This window comes from Neophocaena asiaeorientalis, unplaced genomic scaffold (genome assembly GCF_003031525.2).
Source record: "Neophocaena asiaeorientalis asiaeorientalis breed wild unplaced genomic scaffold, Neophocaena_asiaeorientalis_V1.1 scaffold76, whole genome shotgun sequence".
Classification (NCBI taxonomy): Eukaryota; Metazoa; Chordata; class Mammalia; order Artiodactyla; family Phocoenidae; genus Neophocaena; species Neophocaena asiaeorientalis.
In genome coordinates this window covers 673,461-692,177 of record NW_020173668.1, presented here as the reverse complement: position 1 = coordinate 692,177, position 18,717 = coordinate 673,461, and the positions used below count along the sequence as shown (strand labels likewise).

Here is an 18,717-nt window from a genome sequence, read left to right as displayed (position 1 = left end):
CACACTCACGCTTGCACCATGCAATCAAACATACACACTCATGCTAAGCAACACCTCCTCATAGAAGCAACTGTTAAGATACAAGCGTAAAAGATCTTAATAAAGCACACCTCTACTCACCAGCTTCACCACAGCATGTACCATAACCCCCCCCAACATACTCATCCACCCACATAAAGACTACCACACTCTGTCACACACTCCATGGTCTGGAGAGGCACATGGTGGCACAGGTGGAAAGTGTATGCAGGCACAGAGCTGTGTGCCCACCATCTCTGCCAATGGCCATCTGGGCAGCAGGTCATTCATGCTCTCATAACTCACTCTTCTCTTTACAACTCTACCATTCAGCTCTGAATCCCAGCTCTCAGCAAATCTTCCCTCTAAGGCCCCCAGTAATTCAGCTGTCAGGCTGATGCCCCTCCCCACTGCTAGTCTGCTGCAAAGGGTCTAAATGACCATCTCCTCCGTAAATCACATCCCCTTCGGTCCCTAAGACACAAATCTCATGGCTCCCTTCTGTTTTGGTCTCCTTCCTAGGAGCCTCTTCCCTTTCACCCCAAGCTTGTGTGAGATTAATTTTCCTAAAGTACCACTTAGACCATGTTTCTTCCAGCCCCATAGTTTCCAGAAGTTCTCAACCATCTGACCCCCCACTCCTATCTGTCTACCGATCCCTACTTCCTTAAGGATTTTAACCACCTCAGACATTTCACTTTCTCCTAAACATGCCTTATGATCTTCTGCCCCTGAACCTTTGTCTATGCCCACCCTCACCCCAGCCCTGTCTCTACCCACTGAAATCCTGTCTTTTAGGGAACACGTTAAACATCTCCTGAGAGCTCAGGCCCTGGAGAACTCTGCCGCTGACATTGCCATGGCTTGGTGCATTAAGGGCATCCTCTTTCAGACAACTGGCCCTCCCAGCCCCTTCTAAAGCCAGCTCTCTTGGCCAGGCTTTCCCCTAAGACTTACACTGTCCTTCTGTTGGGAAAGGATATAAAAGAGACAGCTTGGCCCCATGATACCAGCTGTCCATCTTGGAGCCTAGAGGCCAGGAAGCCCCAAGTCTGTGCGTTTCCTCAGCACTCTTTTCCCTCCTACTCCAGGTACTGCCTGACATATTGTCAGTTGCTGTGGGGAAAGGCTGAGGGGTCTCCTCTCTGCCCTTACCACCTACCCACCCCCACGTGGCTGCTCCTTAAAGAGAAGGCCTCCAAATCTGGATTGGTCAGAATTCAGGACCCTGACTGGGGTCCTGGCCAGGGCCAGACCTCTCAGGAGAGATTAAAGCCTCAGCACACCTAAGATGCTTCGTTTATGAGTCTCACACCCACTAGCTGGAGAGCAGGTAGCCTGGGGCTCTGGGCCCCCTCTCCCTTTCTCTGTCTCCCAGGACCCAGGCCAGAGCTGGCACACATCCAGGCTCAGTAGCAAACTCGCCTTCGGACGTTGTGCCCTCTCCCACTGCTGGTGTGGCTCTTCTGCTCCTTAGAGTTGCTGTGAGATGCCAGGCTGTGCTCAGGAGGGAGGAATTCCTATGATTTAGACCACTAAATGCTGATTATTAAGGTTCTGTTTTGAATTCTGGGACCAATGCCCCGAAATTTACATCTCGTAATGGCTCCCACCAATAGAGTACGTACTGCACTAAGTGCTACATGTAATTTTCCTACTTTACCCTCACAATCAACATGAGGCGAGTACCACCATTATGGATGAGGAAACTGAATGCTGGAGAGGCTTAAGTAAGGTGCCCAGAAGTAGTAGGACCAAGAGGCAAACTGTAGTCTCTGACTCCAAAGCCTGAGTTCTCAATGACCACCACATGTCCCAGATCATAATCAAGGGCCATTGGCCAGTCTCAGTCTGTGCTTCTGTCTCCCTTGGGGTTCTCTGGTATTATCTCTGCGTCCCTACTATCACAATATCTCACATCCACTGTATTCCAGTTCCTGCGATGGGAGAGATGTGATCACTCACCTGTGTCTCTCACACCCATCTCTCACCCTTGCCCAGTGCCAAGTGGCATCCCTCTCAGATACTGGGCATTTGGAGGTGTTCATTAAATAAAATCTCTTTTACACTGCCAACATTGCCACGAGGCCCTCCAGGTCACATCTGCCTGAGGAGGTCTCTGTTTGCTCAGCTCCCACTGTTCCTGGCTTGTAAAGTGCCTGGGCCCGAGGCCTATCTTCCCAGTTGGCCTCGTGCCCCAGTTACTTGGGGGTTGGTCTCAGAGGCCACACTGGACCATCCACAGGTTGGGAGAATAAAAATGGAAAGGCTGGCTGGAGAGAAAAGGTAGAGTTCTTTCCATAAGGGATTCCACTCCTTTTCTGTTTAACCACCACCACCTCTTCACTACTCCTTTTCTAGGCAGGAAGTCCTCCTGGTGTCTATACCCTGATGTCTCACTAAATCTTCTACTCTCCCCCTGGAGAAGCTAAAAAGCAGCTCTCATACCCTCTGGAGGGTGATGATGACGACAGTAACTAGCATTTATACCATGTTCTTGCCTATCTGCCAGGTACTGTTTAGATGTACTTTAGATATCACCTCAGAACAACCCTATAAGGTGGGTGCTACAATTTCCAGATTCCTCGTTTTCAGATGGGGAAACTGGGAGAGAGTAAATAACTTGTTGAGGTCATGCAGCTAACCTGGTGGAACGGGGATTCAAACCCAAGCAGTCTGGGCTCCAGAATCCACGCTCTTAATCACTCCGGTTCAGAGGCCAAAAGATCATCCCAACTCCACTCAGCAAGAAGTAAGTAGGGAGAAAACCCTGAAGCTCAGGTCTGTCCAGGCCCTGAAGCCTCAGATGGCCAGAGCCTGCTACCTGGATTTTGATGACTGCTGGGAGCCAGGTCCTCAGAAAGTGGGAACGTTCAGCAAACTTCTGCCGAACAAGGAAGCCGCGGAGGCGGGCCTGGAGCCGGATAATGAAGCCCACATTGGCCTTCCAGAGCTGTTGGCGGTCGTGGGCAGCGGTGATCTTGGTGACGGCCAACTGCGGAAGTAGGAGAGAGAGCCTTTGGTGTCCTGGTGGGTGGGAGCCTCTCCCGCAGGAAACTTCCCATCCATGAGCCCCCTTCATTGCAGGGGCCCGCCAACCTGGATCTCCTCCCGAGTCAGGTGGGAGGTGTTGAGGCGGCAGCCGGAGGGTCGCTCCCAGGTCCCCTGGAAGGTCTGCAGATGGAAGTAGTAGGCGGTACCATCCTTCATGTCATGTTGAACCCAGAGCGCTGTATCCCCTAAGCAGAAACCAAGTAAGCAGAGAAGGCTCAGAGGAGGCTAGAGGTGGCTGAGGCATGCAGAGATGGGAGGGGCATGGTAAGGCCACTACCTGGGCGCCGCTTCTTTGCCATGGCATCTTCCAGGACTTGCTGGTAGCCGTCAGCACAGTCAGGAACCACCCCTCGGAGGCCCACGGAGGGGTTTCTTAACACCCGTTCTGTCTGGGCTGCCTTGCCCTCCTTGATGGCCTGATTGATGGCGGCCACACCAAGAGCCACTAATAGGGGCATCGGGAGGAAGTGGTCAATCTTTCCGAGCCCCTCCCAGAGACCCTGTCCTGTCTGTTGGGAAGGGATCCAGAGAAGAAGGACACAAAACCACTCTGCCTGATGGAAGGGACAAGGACACCCCAGGATGGACACAGATGAAAAGAAGCAGCATGCAGCTGTGCTTGGAGGAAAAGCTAGCAATCAAGGAAGGCTTCCTGGAGGAAGGCTGTGTAGGGCTGGGCTGGGGCTTGGTAAAAGGAAAGTCAGCTTGTACAGAAGATCCAGGGCAGGATATGGTCAGAGAGCCTCAAGACAGTCTTTTAGGAGAAGAATAAAGTCCAAGAAGTAGGGGGAGTTGATGCAGCCCCTGCCTTCCAGTCACTCATAGACAGACAGATGGACTCCAGACACTGAAAACTAACACCATCAGCACCCCACACCAGAAATAACACCAGTGTCTATTTGTACTGACCTTGCCTAGTTTTCCTCAAAGCCAACCCCTCTTCGCCAACTTCAAGACTAAACATTCTCTAACCAGAGATGATTGTTGCCAGACTCAAGCTACCAGTAGAAAACGGGATGGGTTTTTGACCCCCATGTGGTTTCACATGCTCACATTGTAGGAGGAAAGTGTACATAGGAAGGCACAGAAGGAGGCAGTGGGTGGACTATGGGCTCTCGACTCCTGAGGATTTCCTGCCCAGCTGACTGCTAGGAAATCCATCCTACGGTCGAAGCAGCGGCCCTGTTCTCATTCTGGCCTGCCTCCCCAAAGAGGTTGAAATGGAGAAGGAGGTGACTGGGGAGGCTCCCGCTGAGCCCACATCTCCTCGCCTCCCCCAACCCCTCTCCCCTCTACTCCTGCCCCCACTCCCGCCCATTTACTCCTCTGAGCTGTGTTTGTGTCCTGGTTGGCTCTAACCACTTCCTGGCGGATCTCTTCCAGCCATAGCGCAGCTCCAGGATCCCCTGTCACCTGGTAAATTGAGAGAGATGGGACAAGATGAGAGCCCAGGCTGGTCTCCCCAAGCCCAGCTGCCCAGGGGAGCCAAACTGCAGGCCCACATTGGGAGCCACAGGGTAGCAATCTCCACTCCCCTCTGCCTACCCTGCGTGGGCATGGCCTTATGGCTCCCTTGGACTGCTGCCAGGTTCACAAGGTTCTTTCCTACCCTGCTTTCAGGCCAAGCATCAGCTCAGCTTGGCCACAGCACCCCCAGAACCCTCTTAAACCCTCAGCATCCGCCATCCTCTCAACAGCTCACTTCCCTGCCCTTGTGCCTCAGCCATGTCCAGGGAGAGCCCACGCCGGAGGCCCCACTTACCTGCCCCTCCTCCCCATTCCCCTACGCCTCAACTCACAACTTCTTGGGCCCATCTGACCCTGACCTCCACCCTCTCCTTCCCATGCCTCTCCACGGTCCTCTGCCGCACAAGGCAGTGGGAAGATTGCATGTGACCACGGGTCAAGTGAGCCTGTGCCTGCCACGCTGTAAGGCTTGTTCCCTCCCTTGCTTTAGCCAACCCCAATCCCAGACTCTACTCCCTCCCAGCTCTCCTCATTAATAGAGTGAATGTTCTAAACTAATATTTTATTGAGCACTGTGTTCCAGGCAGTGTTCTAAAGCACTTTCTTATGAACTGAAACTTGCAAAGCACATAAGACAATGCTCGGGAACAGAGTTAGAACTCCATCGACCTTAGGTAGTACTCCTGTCATATTACCTCACTTAAACCCTATAACTCTGAGGCAAGTTCACTATTATCACAAGCTTGTAGGTGAGGGAACTGAGGCCCAGAGAGGGTAAGTAACACGTGCAGGGTCAGGTGCCAGGTTGCAACCTGGAGTTGGATGCAACCTGGACAAGGATGCAGGAGTCCTTGTCCTCAGCCACTCTCTACGCTGCCGCCTGCTCTGGATGTTACAGGTTTTACACCCTGCCACATTCTTCAACTCACTTGGTTTTTACCCGCATTCCAGTAGGGACCAGGGCATGTGGTATTTTACAGATGTATAAGGAGAGCTCAGGGATGTTAGGGAATTGCTATAAGTCACATGGTCACTGAGTGTCAGAGCAGGGAATCCAGTCTGGGTTTTCTGGCTCCCAGACCTGTGCTCTTCCCACGCACAAGGCCCCCACCATTTGCTCTGTGCTGGCGACTAGAACTCTGCCCTTCTTCCCCATGGCCAGATCAGAACCCCCGCTGCCTCGCATTCCCAGAAGGGACAGTGTCCATCAGACTGGCTTTCCCAGGGTGCATACTGGGCACAGCTCTACCCATAGGGGATATTCTTCCTGCTCTGGTGACCAACCCAGCCAGCCCAAGCCTCACCTGGGCCTTCTGCTTTTTGGCCGCCACAAGGAGGAGATGGTACCGTGGGGCGACAGGAAGGCTGACATCGTCCAGGCCAGCCGCAGGAAGCAGAAGGGAGGAGAGGGTCTTTTCAGGGTTGTTCTGTTCCAGAGCCTCATTGATGAGGCTGACCGCAAGGACCTCTGGGAAAGAGAGATATAGGTGGGCAGAGGGCCCAGACTTATGGCTAAGGGATGGGGCTGTCCGCATTGGGCCATCTTCCCCCAGTCCTGGACTCCACTCACGATTGGTCTCTTCCTGGACCTGGGCGTTGACCTGACTCACAGTGGCCTGGAGATCATTCCAGCTCAGGAAGGCCCCATCCATTCCATGCACCTGTTGCAGCTTCACCAGAGTATCAAAGTACCTGGTAGCCAGGTGAGTGAGAATGAGGGGGGTAGTATGCGCACCATTAGCCAGAGGTCAGGAGAAACTTCTGGACTACTTTCCTCACTTGACCTCCAGGACGTCACATTCTCCTGGTTCTCGTCTCGCCTTACAGCTTGTCCTTCTAAATCTCCTCTGGTGGTTCCTCCCTCACTTCTAAATGTCGGAGCATCCCAAGACTCAGTCTTCAGGCCTCTTCTCTCTCCGTGCTCACACCCTAAGTGATCTCACCTAATCTCATGGCTTGAAACACCACATTCTAATGACTCCAAAAAGTACACCAACAGCCCATTCACAAATGCCAGCTGCCTGCTCGGCATCTCCACGTGAACGCCAAAATTCACCGCAAGCCCAGCAGCAAACATCTAAACTCCCGATCCCCCCCCCATTCAACCTGCGTTTCCCACAGTCTTTCCCATCTTGGTAATTGTTTACTCCAACTTCTCAGGCCAAAAATCTTGGGAGTCATACCCGTCTCCAGTCTCTCTCACACCCCATATCCACCACATAACCAAATCCTGTCAGTTCAGCTATCAGAATATACCCAAAATCTGGCTCCTTTTCACCACCTCCACTGATACCACCCTAGGCCAAGCCTCCATCAACTCTCGCCCAGGTTACTCCAACAGACATCTAACAGGTTTCCCTGCTTCTTCCCTTCTAACCCGGTAGTCGATTCTCGGCACAGCAGCCAGAGTGATCCTGTTAAAAGTAGGTCAGATCATCTCCCTCCTCACTTAAACCCCCCCACTGTGGCTTCCTTCCTCACTCAGAGTAAAAGCCAGAGGCCTACATGGTCCAGCCTCTGCAACTTCTTCTCCCATTATTTTCCCTCCCTCCCTCCACTCCGCCTCATGGCTTCCTGGTGTTCTTTGAACACATCAAAGACACTTCTTTTTCAGGGTCTGTGCCCCAGATAGCTCATGGCCATCACTTATGTCTTTTAGGTCTCACTCCAAATGACCCCCCTACCAAAGAAGGCTTCCATAACCATTCTATGTAGCAGAGACAAACTGCCCTTACCATGTCCCCACCCTTTATCTGCTTTGCCCTGTATTTTTAATCACCGTAGCTCTTCTAATCATTTGACATGTTTGTTTTTTGTCTGTCTCCCTGTACTAGCACATAAGTTAGAGAGCAGGGAACTGTGTTTTGTTCACTGTTGTTTCCCAGCACCTAGAATAGTACCTGGCAGGACTTACCTGGTGGAGCAGTGGTTAAGACTCCAGGCTCCCAATGCAGGGGGACTGGGTTCAATCCCTGGTCAGGGAACTAGATCCCATATGCATGCTGCAACTAAGAGTTTGCATGCCACAACTAAGGAGCCTGCTGGCCGCAACTAAGGAGCATATGTGCTGCAACTAAGGAGCCTGCGAACCACAACTAAGACCCGGTGCAACTAAATAAATAATTGAAAAAAAAAAAAGTATCTGGCACATGAGTGGGTACTCAAACCTTTGTGATAAAAGATTAAATAAATGGAGGAAAGGGGAATGACTGTGAACCCACCAACTCCCAGGAGAAACACAGGCCAGGGAACTGCAAACAGACCCAGAGGGTTGGCCTGTGCCGGAGAACAGGGCATCATGCAGAAGGCTAGTCTCCGAGCACAAGAACTTGGACTCTTGACTACATTCCCTCCATCACCCACCCATCCCCTCTCTCAACATGCAGCTAAACCTTAACCTTTCTCACCGTTGAGCATTCTCTCCTTCCACCTCGGCCAGCCCTGTGGCGGGGTTCACCAGACTGCTCCAGAAGCTGCTGGCATCCCTGGCCTCCAGAGCTCGGTTGATCAGGACCACGGCTGAGAGCATCTCCACGGCCACGAAGAGCTCCTCCTGGCCAAGCTCCTACAACAGAGGGAGGGCTGATTCCCTAGTGGGCTGGTGAAGGGCCTCGGGGGTCTGCCTGCCATCCTGCCCCCAAGACTCTCCCACATCCCAGAGTCTCTGTCTCAAAACACCTATGGCCTAATCCATTCACTAATAATTAATCATACTTAATACTTGAGAGTGCTTACTATGTGCTCAATGTATAAGTACTTTGTGCACATTATCAGTTAATTTTCATAACAAGCCAAAGAGGTAATAGGTAAGTATCCCTATTTCACAGATGAACCCATAGTCAAGTAATATAAGTTAAAGCTAACTGCTGGATACCAGAGCCCACATTCAACCAGTGAGTTCTACCTGCTCCTTTCTGGTCCCTACCACACACCAAGAACTGCACTAGGCCCTGGGCACACTGAGAACAAGATAAAGTGGGCTCCTCAGTGCTGTGCTACACACCCAAGGGCCCCTTCCCTGCCCAGTCTTCTCATCCTTCTCAAATATCTGCTTGTGCTGTTCCCTGTCTGGAGCACCCTTCCTGTCCTCTACTAATAGAATGCTGCAAATAATAATAATAATGATGATGATGGCGGCTAAAAATTTCACGCCAGGCTCACTTCTAAGCACATATGTTAACTCATTTAATCCTTACAACAATCCTATGAAATAAATATATTATTGTTCCCATTTTATATATGAATTGAGGGGCAGAGGAGGCAAATAGTTTGCCCAAGGTCACGTAGCTAGGAAGCAGTAGAGCTGAAATTTAACTCAAGGATTCTGGCTCTAAAGTCCACATTAGTCGCTATGCTTTACCTCTTAGGACTTATTTTATGCTTCCTTGTACTATAGTCTCATACACTGAGACCATGAGCTTCCTGAGTGTCATGCCTGGAGTCGATGCTCTATAAATGCCTGCTATGGTTAGGATTCTTTATTGAGTCTCCTCTCTTCCAAGAAGGCTTCCCAGACTTAGCCTGAGCTCTGCCCCTTCCATTTCCCTAGTGTGAAGCCATCTCCCATTTACATCATCTACTCCTCCCTGTGTCCCTGCCTGGGCCCTCGGGTGTGTTCTAACTCCTCCAACAGGCTGGGAAGTCCCTACAGGAGGGCCCTATCACCTCACCGTCAGAGAAGCTGTATGGACAGGGGGAGGTGGGACAGCAGAGTGGTTAAAAACATAGGCTTCGGGACTTCCCTGGTGGTCCAGTGGCTAAGACTCCACGCTCCCAATGCAGGGGGCTCTGGGTTCGATCCCTGGTCAGGGAACTAAGATCCCACATGCTGCAACTAAGAGTTCGCATGCCACAACTAAGACCCGGCACAGCCAAATAAATACATAAAAAAAAATCTCTTTAAAAAAAAAAAAAAAACAAAAAAACATAGGCTTCAAGTATATTCAGCTTTGCATGCACTCCCAGCACTGCCAGCCACAGCTGTTTTGGGCAAGTTACTTAACTTCTGTATCTGTTTCCTCATCTCTAAAATGGAAATAATAATACTTATCTCATAGGGTTCTTTTAGGATTAAATGAGTGTTTAAAGCAGTGTTTTCTCAAAGGTATTTGCTATTATAATACACTCAGGAGGGCAAGGATGGTAGCCCACCTCCCACCCCTAATCTCTTGTCAGAATCTAAGGGTGCCCTCATGGGTGCTCTGGACTGACTGCTCTGATCCCTCCAGCTCCTTGGGAACCCAAGAGCTGGATCCTCATTTCTAGGGCTTACCCCCCGCTGCTGCCGCTGGAGCACTGCCAGCTCCTGCTGGTACACAGCTGATGCAAAGGGGTACACTGGAGGCAGCTGGGCTTCTGGGCACATCAGCTCCTTCACGGTGTCAGCTGCCACTCCCCTCCGGATGGCTTTGTTGATCCTCTGCACGGCCTGGAGCACTGCAGGGGAGGAAGGAGAGGCTGTACAGGCTGGGCATCCAGTGCCATTTCCACTCTCCTGGCTAACTAGGTTCTGCGGGCGATCTCTGAGGGGAAATGGCTTTGAACCTCTGCTAGGTTCAAAATGCGTTTCTAAATGTTCAGGAGGGAAAGGGGTTGGGTCGCTTTAAGAAGAGGCTCCGGAAGAAGCAATTTGTCAGGCCTAGAAGTTGAGTAGCTCAGCAGGTGGCTGTCATAGCAGAGGTGAATTCCTAGGGTGGTGAGCATAAGATTGACAGGAGGCTATGTAGCACAACTAAGATGAAGTTAGTCAAGGGGCTCCAGGGACCAAATCTTGATGACAGCGCAGAAGAATAGGGAACTAGCTCCAAGGTGGAGCCATTTGGGCTGCAAAGGGCAAGAGTAAGCTAAAAAGGGGCCCTGGTGTATCTACGTAGTTTTAGTTTTCAAATGCTGGTGCTTATAAAATGCCAAGCAGATATGGGCATTGACATCAAGGAGCACAAAATCCACTGGGGAAAAATAAGGATACAAAATTACCTACATTGCATTGCTGCCACCGCTATGTGAGAGGTACTTCCCCTCCCTGCAAATCCACTGGCAGCGTGGGGGAGGAGGGATTCTAGGGGGAGAGAGTAGGAAGATTTCACAGAGGAGGAGGCATTTGAGGCAGCTCTGCAGGATATTTTCATCTGCTTTCCACTGGTGAAAACGTGGGAGAACTGTAATCCAGAGGACCAGAGGCCTGGCAGTGGGCAAAGCTGTGGGCAGTCAAGGAAGAACAGGTCATCTGACTCAACTGGGCTGGTGGGATGTGAAGAGAAGGGTTGGGGGAGACATTTGGAAGGTCTCACCTACCATGCTGAGGAGATGGGACTAAAGTCTAGGAGAAATATGGAAGAAGCCACGACGGTCTGAAGATGTTCAACAAAGAAGCTAAGATCAGATCTGTGCTTGAGCGATTATTCTGGCAACAGCAAGGAACTGAGCGATAAGCAGGCAGTTAGCCAGGAGCGGCCTGGGGGCTCCATGAGGTAGCCACAGAGAGCCCTGCCAGACAAAGGTGAAGGGTGACTGAGCAAGTCCAGCCGGAGGCAAGCATTCATGCCAGGTGTGGTTGTCCACAGGCTGCTGCGTGGCGCCTCGGCACTCTATCTCTCTTCACGCCTGCTATCCAGATTGATCCCCTTGGAGGGGGACAATCGCTAACCCACATTCTTTTAATAAAGAATTATATTTGTATATCATGTTTTTAAGGGAAACTGAGCTGGATCATGAGTTTCTCTCTCATCTGGGCCATCACTATATTTCAGAAGCCAAAGGAACTCAACCAAGTTGAAACGGTCAAAATACAGGGGAGGTGCCTAGAAGGAAACTGCCTGTCCTAGAAGTCCAGCCTGGTGCAGTACTGACTGTTATTATCTCCAGGGCCTTGATGAACTTACCTGTAGCATCTCCCCAGGCGGCCAGGAATAGGGCACACTAGGTGGGGAGCTGGAAAATCGGGCAGCAGTCTACCTTGCTCTACACAGAAGCTGGCAAAGGAGTTACATGCTCTCCCAAGAGCCAGTGATACACCCAGACCAGGTCTCAGTCTGGAGATGACTTACTGGCTTGTTCCTGATCACACTTTATGTTGGCTGCAGCCACACCAGCTTGGACCTCCTCCTTTTCCAGAAGCTCCACCAGGCCCAGCTCCTGGAAGAGGGAAGAGATGCAGTAGAAGAGAGTCCTCCTGGGACCATGAACATACTTCAGGAGCTGCCAGCATGAGCCCCAGGTCCACCCAGTCACCCACCCTCAACCCCACCTCTCCCCTTTAGGCAGACTAGCCTGGCCCACCCATCCCTCAGAACTCATCTCTAACCTCTGGCTCTTTCTTACCCAGCAAGCACCTGAAATAACAACACGGGCAACACAAATATAGTGTCAGGGAGAAAGTCAACAGCATTGAAAATAAGATTGCTAACCTGAGGCCTCAATTCAGCAATGGGGGAGCATATCACTGCCTACTGGACTGCCCCTGGGTCCCCCCCTCCCCGGTCAGTATGAGAGATTCTCAGGAGGCAGAAGCTGATCAGCGTGGTCCATTAGGCTTTGGGGTAATTTAACCATTTAAACATGTAGTCAGTACTTACTGAATACAAAGAATTGACAGTGGTGAGGCCCTCCCCCATCCTATAGTCAGATAGAGGAGGTAGCAGGTCATAGACAGAGCCTGACCTGTGCTTTCTGCTCTCTGTCTGAGCTCAGCTGTTCCAGGTACCAGTCTGCAAGGTCTCTCCTCACTCCTTGCAGGGCCAGGACAGGGTCTTGAAGGGCCTCAAGCAAGGCCTCAGGGCTCTGTCTTTCCAGGGCATCATCAACAACTTCTAGAGCCCCATGGACTGAAAAGACCAAGACTCCATAATGGATGGTGTGAGAAAGCCCACCCCTTAACATCCCCAGTTCAGCCCCCTTCCTGCCTGCCCAGGGTTACCCTCACCCCTGCCCCCTGGGCTCCTAGGGCCCAGCCCAAATTCTTCAGCTTGATCTTCACAGCCTACCCATCTCACTACCCCATACCCTGAGGATATCCTGACCTAAAAAGGTAGAGGCACGCTCCATCCTGGGCTTTCAAGCCGCCTCTCCTGCCCTGATCTCCTACCCCCATCCATTCTCCAAACTCTCTTCTTGAAGGACCCCAGACCAACCGCCCCCGGAACCAAGAGCTGAAAAGCCTGTCCCTTTGCCTCTGTCCACTCTATGGATGTCCATTCAAACAGAAGCCCCCTTGACAGCGACCACTTCTCCAGACGTTAACAGACGTAAAACAGAGCACACACAGCCTTGACTTTGATCTTCCCTTGAAATAAGTGTTGGCCCAAGTGAGGTCATGGGTCTTCTGGCCTGAGAGAAGCCAACCCCATAACTCCCTAGGCGGGGGCTTACCCTTCAAACCCCTCCTGGCCTTTCTCTCTTACCATTGACATGGTTGATGTTGCCCTGGATTTCAGCCTGAGTTAGGTAGCAGTCATAGATGTCCTGGCTTTCTCCATCATTCTGCAAAAACTACATTGAGAGGGGAACCTGGGAAAACCAATTCAATCTTTCTTACCCCTCCCTCCCTGTCTATAACTATTTCTTCTTCTGGGGGTCTTCCCAAGGCCAAAGGTCAGTTTGGTTGGAAGGAATCTGGGGAAATCGTGGGATCTAACCCCCTGGCACTGACACAGTTAAGTTGAACTACCTTTTGGAATCTCCAGTCTAATCTCATCCAGTTCTACATTCCAGTCTCTCAGCCCTGCCCCAGAACATTTTCCCCTATCTTCTCTTTTGAATTCCCATTATTCTCCTGAGTTCCTCTCCTGTTTCTCAAAAATAACCGACAAGTTAGTTTCTCTAGGCAACTTTGGATTCCGGAGACAGGACAAATAGGAGTCCTGGTTTCACTCGAGATTTTCCAGGCCACCCAGCTTTTCGTCCCCTGCCATCCAAGGCTCCTTACGCGGTTCCTGGCATTGGCAGCCTTCTCCATCTTGGCCTGGGCCAGCAGCTCCTGGTAGATGGCTGCCAGAGGCTCTCGAAGATTCCCCAGCAGAGCACTGGGATTCTGCAAGGCAGCCAGGGTGTCCTTGACCACTCCTCGCTCCACTGCCTCATTGATGGCAAGAACAGCTGCATGGACTAGGAGGGGACATAAAGACAAGGTCAGGATGCCAGAGCAAACCCCAGTCCAGCTACAGCGTAACCAGCTGCAGACCCCACTCTGACATCATCCATCCCCTTTTTCCATCCACAGGGGCCAGGCAAGCCAGGTAGGCTGTTGGCCCTGCCTATGATGAGAAGTATCCAGGATTTATGCAGGGGCTATAAGGTTCAGAGTCCTCCCATACTCACTGAGCTACCCCAGCAGGGGAGCCTGGTCTCTACCTGCAGCCTCATCCACCGAGAGTTCATTGGCCAGGATGCCCCCGATCTTGCTGAAGGCAGGCAGCTGGAGGCCATATTTAGCTAGTTCAGAGGCCATGTTGCTGAGTTCCTCAGCTGCAATTATAGCACAGATGCCCTTCATCAGGCCCAGAACCCCCAAGACCTGCCCAGACTGTGGTGGTTGGGGAAGGAGCTGGGCTTACCTGTGAATTTCACTTTCCCATATAGATCATGTATCTGAGGGGCCAATCCCAGCCGGAAGAGGAAGAGACTAGGAAAGAATAGAAGGCATTGGGGCCTATTCATTTTCACATGCTGACTGTAATAGGTTTGCAGGAGATACTATGGGGACTTGGAGATGAAGACCATACAGCACCTGCCCACAAGTCATCCCCCATTCACAGGGAGAGATGTTATTGTAAGTCAGCACAAGGCAATGCCATAGCAGAAAAATAAGATGCTGTAGGAGCTCTGGGGGGATTGCGAAGGCTTCACAGAGAAGGACACATTTCAGTGGCAGGTCACTGGATGGAGATGGAGGATGGAAAGGGCATAGCAAGCAGAGACCCGCTAAGCTAAGGCACAGAGTCCTCAAAGGATGTGGGAAATGAATTCAGGAAGAGATGACATGATGGACATAGGAACTGGTCAATTACTTTCTATGCTTTAGCCAACTGGTTGCTGATGGCTGGCTGCGAGTAGGACTAAATAGCCTTCTCCATTCACGCTGACGGCATGTGACACTCCAGATGCATCCTAATCTGACTTCCTTGCACCCCGGGCACAAGCTGAACACTCTTCCCCGCCTGCTCTTTCCCTTCATCCACACAGATCACACATAAATGTGCCCTCCAGCATGCACATAAGTCTAAACAAAACTATGTAGATCAAAAATGTCCCTCTGAGAAGTGTTCCCTGTGGTCTATCTTCCATCCTCCCTGCTGCAATGTTTGTTGCTGTTGACTGTTGGTTGCATCCACCTAGAGGAACCTGGATGACAAAAGTCTCAGTCTCTCACCTGAGTGCATGGATGCAGTAGACCACCCGGGGCATGTTCTTCTTGTCATAAATGTCCGTGGTCTCTGGCAAGAAGGTCTAGAGGGGAAACCAGCCAATTACTGCCATTGAAGACTTTGAAGCAGCACCAGATATGGAGAGAGGGGCTGAGGAATGGGTTTCTTCTCTGACCTGGGGCTTCTGGGTCAATCTCCCCAACTCTTTACAGTCAGCACTGCATCCACACACTCAGTGTAAAAGAAAGGCATTGGGGACCCATACTAAGCCAAGACCCGGCCACGGACACACAGCCCCAGATTAACCAAACACCAGACAAGGCTATCAAGGCTATAGGACGCAGGCCACATGCTCCAGGAGAAACAGGCCCCCTTTTCATCCTACAGACACAGCCAGCCTGTGCCCCTCACCTTGGACTCTTGCCAGAAAGGTGGCATGCTGGGAGCTGGCCATGACTCCACAAGGGGCCTAATGAAACACACGCTGCCAAGGACTGCAAAGGGTCAGGGCATGCCACCCCTGTCTTCAAGCCAAAGGTCTCTGATCAGTGGGGGCCCCTCTAAGAACTGAGTAACCCCAGGCATGATTTCTCATGCCACCTGGCGACTGTAATGAGGTTTAACTTCAGTACCTCTTGGTTACCTTAGATACATAAGAAAAGACCAAATCTAGAGACTTAAAAGTGTTCTAGCCTCACTGAGAACACATGGCCTCTATTGATCTGCCTCTCACCAAAGCATCTGTCTTAACTGTTATTTCCTTGTCTTATAATTGCCTTCTACAGTGAAGAAAAACGCTACAGAATCTTATGCCTTAATTTGTATAGTTCTTTGTAATTCGCAAAAGGAATTCACACAGATCATGTGATCTTCCTGACAACCTTATAAGGAAGACAGGGGAGGGATTACTATCCCCACTTTACAGATGAGAAACAAACTGAGAGTCAAAGAGTGAGAGGACATGCAGCATGTGTCCAGTTGGGGTCCTGGCCTAGGCTTCCAAGTCTAACGCCTTGGGATGTGGTTTGTCCTTGCTTCACACTATGAAATTCTGGTGGAAAGATGGCTGGCCAACATGAGGCCCACCTCCTGCGTTATATAGGGGCCTCACTGACTAATGGGAACAATGGCAACAATGCATCCTGGGCCAGGTTGCCTTCACCTCCCTTCACTTCCCTTACCCACAAGGAAGTGAAGACAGAGACCAAGTAACATGGTTCAAAGACATACAGCCTCAGGGAACTTAAACTCTTAGATTAAATTCATTTAGAAGACACATGGAGATGAGCACTAAAGAGTGCCAGGGAGATAAAGCATGTGTGTGGTGGAGGTGCGAGTACTGGTGAAGAGCAAAGATGAACCCCAATCCTGAGACTCAGTGTTACCGAAGGCAGACCGATGTGGGCTACTGCAGACAGCCAAAAGTTGATGTTGTCTGTGTGACGGAAATGCAAGCCAGTTGCCTAAAAGGGAAGGAAAGAGAAGAGAATCTATTTCCACAGTTCTCAGGGTTCCCTCTGGGTAGAGCCCAGACCACAGCTTGAAGATTCAAGGGGTGGGGGCAGAGGACCCTGTGCTATGGATTTCCCATCCCCCCAGGACAGAGACACAAAAACAGAGAGAAACCACCAGGGATGGATGACCCAGTGGGTCATTTGGGAAGGATGGCACAGGGATGGGATTAGCAAGCTAGTAAGGCTTCCTGGAAAAGGGGAGTCCGGAGCTGGGATGGGAAGGAGAGGCGGGTTGGGTTGACTAGAGCACAGGGAAGGGGCAGCATGTCCTGGAAGTAACTTCAAGGTGGCAAAGCTCACAAGCCTCTGAGTGTAGACTGTGGGTAGAAAAATCTGCTTGGAAGTTCTCATATCAGAGGCATCTCAAAGCCCACCTAGCAAATGCCCCTTGCTGCTAAGCATAGTACACACCACCTAGCTGCAAGACACCAATTGAAACCCGTTGTTCCAGTGCAATGATTACTAGCACCCATTTTATCCTCAATAGTACCCAGGTTTGGACAATAAATTATATGGTCACCCCACTCTCACAACTTTGAGAACAGATAGTTTGAGAGGAAGAAGGTAGAAAGTAGAGACCTCTGCTCCCCACCTGGTACCGTAGCTGCTCCACGTCATAGATCTTCTTCAAGGGAACCACAGAGGGTGCAAAACAGTGGCCCAGCTTGGCCAGCAGCACTCCGTTCCGGAGGCTCTCCTCCAGCTCCACCGGGGAAGGAAGCTCCTCCTTCAGGCAGGCCTCCATCCAGCTGAGAGCATGAGAGAAGCTTCTCACCCCCTCTGGCAAGCCACAGCACTTCATTCCAACCACAAGACCTTCCCTCCCTCCCTCTCTCCCCCTAGGCAGCCTCTCACTCTCTCCTGCCTCCTGTTCCTGCCCTACTCCCAACTCCCCTCTCTGCCCATTGCCTGGCTGTTCCCACCTTCTCCCAAGCTGCCGCAAACACCTGGAGTGGCCTATCCTCAGCTCCCACCCACCCTATACATCTTCCCTGACAGATACTGAAGCTGCCCATCTTCAGTGAGGCTTAAACAGGCTCTTACCTGTTACATGATATAACCTCTCACTCAGTCTGGTTATGCATTTGACTGTTGAACCAAATTGTACCTGCTCACTTCTCTTATTCTGCAAGTTCTGAGAACCCAGGTATACAAAAGTCATGTCTACACAGCACATAACCCAGCTTTGATGATGATGAGGGGAGCAGGGAGGCCCCAGGGTTGAAGCGAGGAGAGCAGCACAAAGGGACAGAAAGGTCACAGCCCTTCGAATCAGAAGACCTGCTTTCCACGCCATTTCCCTCACTTCACCTCTCTGGGCCTCAGCTGTATAATCTGCAAAATGAAGATACCACCTGTACCTCCTGCTTCAGTGGGCAGCTGCCAGGATTAAATGACTTAATGAATGTGAAACACTTTGAATATAAATGTAAAGTATTATTATGGCTGATGATTGTACGAGGGAGAGAATAAGGGCTTCTCCGCATATTGGGGCCTATAGGAAAGATCTGTTTTCAAAGAGAGAGCCAGTCACACCTCCCTTCATGCCTTCCCTACCCCATCCTACCTACTTTCTTTGGAGAACATTAAAAATATGCTATTGATTAAAAGGAAAGAATTAAGCATTTATCCTGTCTTTAGAGACAACATCCATTCACAGGAAATATGGGGTACAGAAGAACAAGTTGAGGGACACAGGAAGTGAATAGACAAAGCCAGAATGTAGGATGTTCTACAGGACAAATGACCCGGTTTCCTCGACAAGTCAATGACATAAAGAACTGTTTATGTCAGTTCCAGATGAAAGAAGACTTAGTAGTACATAACAACCAAATGTCAAATGTGAACTCTTTCAGATCCTTAACTGAATAAGCCAACTGTAAAAATAGATGATTTTTTCAGACAATCAGGAAAATTTGAAGATGGCCTGGGTGTTGATCCAAGGATTAATGAATAACTTAGGTGGGTATTATAATGGTATTGTGGTTATGTAACCAAGTGTCCATATATAGAGATATGTATTAAAGTATGTAAGGGGATAAAAGGACGTGATGTTGTCTTTGTTCACAGATGGCATGACTGTCTTTGTAGAAAATCTGAAAGCATGATACCAGAAAACTTGTGGCGTTAATAAGTGATTATAGCAAGGTTGCAAAAGACAAGGTTAATATATAAAAGTCAATTGTGGGACTTCCCTGGTGGTGCAGTGGTTAAGACTCTGTGCTCCCAATGCAGGGGGCCTGGGTTTGATCCCTGGTCAGGGAACTAGATCCCACATGCATGCCACAACTAAGGAGCCCACG

General features: G+C 50.6%; 1 protein-coding gene across 1 annotated transcript in view; it reads right to left on the bottom strand.

Annotated features, from left to right (window-relative positions):
• IQGAP3 (IQ motif containing GTPase activating protein 3) overlaps positions 1 to 18,717 on the bottom strand; it is a 40,504-nt gene that overhangs the window by 15,838 nt on the left and 5,949 nt on the right. Inside the window, exons 3-20 of the mRNA XM_024748196.1 lie at positions 17,007 to 17,163; positions 16,286 to 16,363; positions 14,906 to 14,982; positions 14,091 to 14,158; positions 13,888 to 14,001; positions 13,463 to 13,641; positions 13,202 to 13,221; positions 12,939 to 13,003; positions 12,199 to 12,362; positions 11,586 to 11,670; positions 9,812 to 9,975; positions 7,947 to 8,101; positions 6,110 to 6,231; positions 5,844 to 6,007; positions 4,395 to 4,485; positions 3,347 to 3,517; positions 3,118 to 3,257; positions 2,843 to 3,013 (exon numbers count right to left, since the gene is read on the bottom strand). Coding sequence (XP_024603964.1) covers positions 2,843 to 3,013; positions 3,118 to 3,257; positions 3,347 to 3,517; positions 4,395 to 4,485; positions 5,844 to 6,007; positions 6,110 to 6,231; positions 7,947 to 8,101; positions 9,812 to 9,975; positions 11,586 to 11,670; positions 12,199 to 12,362; positions 12,939 to 13,003; positions 13,202 to 13,221; positions 13,463 to 13,641; positions 13,888 to 14,001; positions 14,091 to 14,158; positions 14,906 to 14,982; positions 16,286 to 16,363; positions 17,007 to 17,163 — 2,185 coding nt within the window. The remainder of the gene's footprint in view (positions 1 to 2,842; positions 3,014 to 3,117; positions 3,258 to 3,346; positions 3,518 to 4,394; positions 4,486 to 5,843; positions 6,008 to 6,109; positions 6,232 to 7,946; positions 8,102 to 9,811; positions 9,976 to 11,585; positions 11,671 to 12,198; positions 12,363 to 12,938; positions 13,004 to 13,201; positions 13,222 to 13,462; positions 13,642 to 13,887; positions 14,002 to 14,090; positions 14,159 to 14,905; positions 14,983 to 16,285; positions 16,364 to 17,006; positions 17,164 to 18,717) is intronic.